This window comes from Bactrocera latifrons, unplaced genomic scaffold, assembly GCF_001853355.1.
Source record: "Bactrocera latifrons isolate USDA-ARS-PBARC rearing strain unplaced genomic scaffold, ASM185335v1 scaffold_230, whole genome shotgun sequence".
Taxonomy (NCBI): Eukaryota; Metazoa; Arthropoda; class Insecta; order Diptera; family Tephritidae; genus Bactrocera; species Bactrocera latifrons.
The window spans coordinates 80,951-86,352 of record NW_017535853.1 but is presented as its reverse complement, the minus strand read 5'-3'; the positions used below and the strand labels follow the sequence as shown (position 1 = coordinate 86,352).

The 5,402-nt window shown below is 34.2% G+C and overlaps 2 protein-coding genes across 2 annotated transcripts in view; one reads left to right on the top strand and one right to left on the bottom strand.

Annotated features, from left to right (window-relative positions):
• Positions 1 to 3,922: 3,922 nt before the first annotated feature.
• Positions 3,923 to 5,402, top strand: part of LOC108968883 (spondin-1) — an 8,030-nt gene continuing 6,550 nt past the window's right edge. The window contains exon 1 of the mRNA XM_018933201.1: positions 3,923 to 4,121. Coding sequence (XP_018788746.1) covers positions 3,923 to 4,121 — 199 coding nt within the window. The remainder of the gene's footprint in view (positions 4,122 to 5,402) is intronic.
• LOC108968882 overlaps positions 4,495 to 5,402 on the bottom strand; it is a 4,581-nt gene continuing 3,673 nt past the window's right edge. The window contains exon 5 of the mRNA XM_018933200.1: positions 4,495 to 5,391. Within this exon, the coding sequence (XP_018788745.1) occupies positions 4,558 to 5,391 (834 nt within the window). The 3' untranslated portion in view covers positions 4,495 to 4,557. The remainder of the gene's footprint in view (positions 5,392 to 5,402) is intronic.

Sequence of the window (5,402 nt, the reverse complement as noted above, 5' to 3'; positions counted from 1 at the left end):
TACTTTAAAATTTTTATTATTATTATTTCTTAAGTATTTTTTACTTATTTTATTTATAAATTGCTTGTATATGCATAGATTAGATTAGGCATACTTTTACACTTGTAATGCTTCAATCAGCAACTATTGGCGCTAAAATATTGTAAGGCATCTCTGTTATTATATTTAATGTGATTGATTTAATTTAATTTTATTTTACTAATTAAAGTCAATTTATATATGTAAAAGTATGTGATTTTTTTCATTAAGTATTTTTGTGTGAAACTCTGTTTTTTGTGATTTACGCAGTTGTGGTGTTTATACACATTCCTCAAGGTTCTGTTTTCAATTATGTAATAGTTTTAGTCACATAATAATTAAATTTAAATAATTTTCAATTTTATAAACATAAAAGTACACATCATCTACAAATTGTAGCGCGTAAAGCAAACGAAAACTTAAAGGAACAAACTGATATTTTCGATTCCTACACAAAAACACTACACAACATACATAAAAAGCTATAACTGAAGCGTACATATATATACATACTATAATTAAGACATAATACAACATAATTCATTAAAGCATGAAAATTAGCCAAAACGAATCTCACATTGCCAGTTGCTGCATAGAAAGTAGCGCAATTCGCTCTATATACACACATACTTACATACAATACTAGTGTGTCAAAATTTTGATAAGATATTCGGTTTTCAGTTTGTWATTCGCCGCTTACTTTTATACACAAAACTACGAGCACGACAGCTTTAAGGAAAAGTTATCACTTGAGGGCATCAAAACTAAATGCGGCGGCTTGAGATTTCTATGTATTAATAATAGAGACAAAATATATGTATGTATGTATGATTTATAAAAAAATAGCATGTGACTGCAAGCATATACATATACAAACATATTATGTACCTAAATACAGTTATTTTTGCAGTCAAGTATATTTATGAATAGTTTGTAAACGTTTATTGAATATGTATGGCATGTTTGTAGACCTGATTGTAGGCGCGTTAATCAACACACAAACACAAATACATACATACATTATTAACTGCAGAATTCACAAATCGCGCGAAAATCTCATACATTCATTCATTCACAAAAATTTAGAAATGAATTAATAAAATGTATTAACTAAAAAAAGATTGTCATATACGAATTATACAATACATACATACAAATTGAAAAATAATAAAGTTAAACTTATGAAAAATCGTAAAATCGTAAAAAAAATATGTTCAAAGCTTTTTTAGCACGCCAAGGGCGGTCAACTCAGCAGATTTCCGCTAAAATACATAAATGTATTTGATTTTAACTACAACAATAATAAAAAAAAAAACATATCGAGGGCTACAGATGGTACGAATTATGCAAACAGCCAGTACTATGATAACGAAATCAATTTCCACAGCAGCCGGTTCTGCGTTAACGGAATTGATTCGGATTTTATCCACCTAAAGGCTGTACTTTCGATGATCTAACCTCGTTGGATCGATAAGTTTTAGTTTAAGTTTTAGAACGATAACGGARTGGATTTAATGCGGCAAAAGGCAAKTTTKTGAGCAAACGGAATKAACCCGGATTTTATATGTCCAAGGGCTGTACTTTCGAAGATCTAACCCTGTTTGGATAGGTAAGTTTTAAGAGCGATTAAGTTTGGGAACGATAACGAAATGGATTTAAGGCGACAAAAGGGAGTTAGTTCAGAGATTGGAAATAACCCGGATTTTATCTGGCCAAGGGCTGTACTTTCAGAGATCTAACCTCGYTTGGATCTGTTAGTTTTAGAACGATAACGGAATGGWTTTAAGGCGACAAAAGGCAATTCTTTCGACGATCGGAATTAGGGTAAGTTTTAGATTAAGTTTAAGGACGATAATGGAATGGACGTAATGCAAAAGGGAGTTCTTTCAGTGATCGGATGGATGATGGCAAATTTTCACCTATATCAAAAACTGAAATTCTTTCAACGACCATGCCCGACTCTCCCAAAGTTGGATTAAGCTCTGGTGGAACCTTAAAAAGGAGCAATGCTTTTGTCAATATTTTGCTTTCTGCTGCGTTCTGTGCACATTTTTTGGGTCTTGSCGGGTTGAAGAGACGTTGCAGAATATCGAAAAGAGTTAAACCAATTATTTTTTGCGACGATTAACGGTTAATTAAAAAAAAAATGCGCCCACGACAGTCGGATTTAAGTAACTCTAACGGGAACCTGGATTTTTATTTGACCAAAGACTGTCAACTAGGAAGCATTCCCCAAAATTATGTCAGCACAAAAAAAAACACAAATAATTTTAAAAGTAACGATATACAGTCTAGGATCGTTGGAATTTTTTGGTCATGTTACTTTAGGGAGCAATAYAGATTGTTTGCAGGTATTCAGGTGAATTGTATAAGCGGTGGGCTAATATCCTTTCTTTGGGGAACGCGGTTTGCCCAGAGAAAATAAAAACTCGTTAACGGTTTCTGACAAAAAGTACTTGCAGGTGGCCTAAGAGCAGACAGGAAATATGACACTAGCAGTTGCGATGACAAGATTCAGGCGAACGTTGAAAGAATCCKCTGAAACTAAGCAAACGTCTGCGGATAGGGAGGGGGGAATGTCTTCATGCAGCGTTATGCGATTTCTTTCTACTTAAACAGCAATTATTTATGGAACCCTCTTCATGTACATACATATGTATGTACAATAACAGTTTAATTTGCATATACATATGTATGTATATTTGTGCAGCGAAGATATAGATCAGTAATRACGGCGTTGAACTAACTGTAATTGTCATGTGGCTGCTACATATGCAAACAAAACGTATGGCATATGTAAATACATTAATAAATACAAAGTAACACTTATTAATGAACTCAAAACTAAAAACGTTTTTATTTAATTGTCCACTGTCGTTTTAAAAACCGAGTGACGAGCTTATCAGCGCTAAATTTGAACCTAAAGTTCAAGTAAATCGTACTTGTATGGGAACATATGCACCGAAATGAACATATGTACATATATTAGATGTTTATACCYTAAACAGGGTATATTAAATTTGCTATGAAGTTCGAAACAGCCGGAAGCCAAAGTTTAGGACGTCCCACAGTTTTTGAGATAACAATCTAAGGTCCCTTTCTCGCCAAGCAGGTGCTAATTTGTCCGAATGTTGTTGTTGWTTTTGTTGGTGCAGAATTCTGCCGCGTTGACAGTCCTTGACCGGATAAAAAATCGGGGTCCCTCGCGGTTACGTAGGACCGACTGTTGTGAGAAATGCAACCGCATTTGAAACAAAAACAACAAAGATTTATGGCAATTGTAAAAACTTTCGAAAAAAAAATGCTTGATGACACTACAAATTAGCGAAAACCAACTTCGAATTTGTTTCCTAGACACAGTTATTATGCCAAATGGTCCATTCTTATCAACAAAGCTGCTGTTTTTAGCTTGTAGACACAAATGGAGGCTCCAATAAAGTATGTTATCAGCATTTTACGCACATATAGACACATTCGCTATTACATACATATGTACATGCAGCTATGTACATAAACATGTATGTATTCAAGCAGCTTCCAGTGCCTCTTGATGGCTCATCTTCGCTTATGCTCATCTTTGAGGCATTCAGTCGGAGCGCGTWCGCCGTATTGTATAGAAGCATTTAATCTAAGACTCCGTACATAGTTTAATAATAGCCGCGTTACGCGTTAGCGTGACCAAAGCTGCTGGTGACATTCAAAACGCTAATAGAGTCCATTTCAAAATCTACGCTTGCACAGCAAGTGGACAAATTCATTGTGCAATTAACTTAGCATTGAAACAAAAAACTCCACAATATACGCATATATGTATATAAGTATATTTATATATATATATGTATATATAAATCGGTTTAAATAACTGTGTGGCCATTAAAACAGTATCGTGTGCGAAACATAASGAATGGAAATGCAGTGTCAATTACTCAACAAGTGCAACTTGACATTTTTACTGCTATGTTTAGTGGCGTTTCAATTGGCGGCGTGTTGTACGCGTGCACCAACACACCTACCGCATGGCAGACGCTCGCGCGGCGACAACGGTTATAGATTAATTGTGGCTGAGGGTGCCAATGGCTATGTGCCGGGCGAAACCTACACGGGTAAATGTTTATACTCTGCAATGAAAATAATACAAATACAATTTAGAAGTGTCAAAAATATTACCATCAATTTGTGCGCATTTCATCAACTTTTGTTTTTTTATTCATAAAACTAAATAAACATTGTATAAAAAGCATTTTAAAAATATAAATTATTTCACTTTTACTACTTAAATGTTTATACTTTTGAATGAAAATAATGCAAATACAATTTAGAAGTGTCAAAAATATTGCTGTCAATTTACGCGCATTTCATCAATTTTTGTTTTTATTCATAAAACTAAATAAACATTGTATAAAAAGCATTTTAAAAATATAAATTAATTCACTTTTACTACTTAAAATTAAAATACTGKCAATTCGCGTGCACATTTTGATTAAAATTATGGTGGATTAAAAAAAATATGTATATACATATGTAAATATATCAAAAATATTACATTTTATTGCCCATGCATAGCCTCAGGTGCTGCTTCATTTGCGTAGCCGTAGGGAGAAATGTCTCACATGTCCGGCATGTGTAGTCCCAGTGAAAGGATTCTTGCCGATGCTTTTGCAATTCGACAGCCGTTTCGCATAAACGATTGCACAAGCCACAAATTATGGGATACTGATGTTCGTGCCAATCTAAATCTGCCGCTGTAGCGCATAATTTTCCACATTTCTCACACTGAAATATATGATTGTTGCGTACATGATATTCTAGATTGGCGGCGTTATCAAATTTAATGGCACATTCCATGCATTTGTATGTAGCACACAATTTGCTGTGCAAGTGCAGYTCTTTGCGAATCATAAAGCTCTCTTGACAATTGTTGCAAGTGGGCGCTAGCGCGTTGTGTCCCTGACGGTGAGCAAAATATTTCTGCTGTGCAAGAAAATAACGTGGACACTCTTCGCAATAAAATATGCGTCGCGTAGTTTTCGGCAAATATGCAAAAGTGTTCAAATAATATTGTACTTTATTTAAGATACGTTTTTTCTCCATAAATTTCGTGTGATATGTTTGCTTATACCATAATGAAATCAAATTCACAATACGTTTCGTTTGGCTTATGGTCAGTTCGAATTTATAATGTTCGTTTAAACGTTGCATTAGTCTATTGAAATCTAGCTCTAATTGTTCATAGCTTTTGAGGCCTCTRCTAAATTTCCAAAGATACTTAAATTCAGCGTAAATTTTCGCAAATGTATTTGCCTTTGCACGCATCTCTTCCATTTGCGCTAAGTTTAATTCATCCTCTGCGTTGGGGTTCATAATGATTTTTAACTAGAAGAATA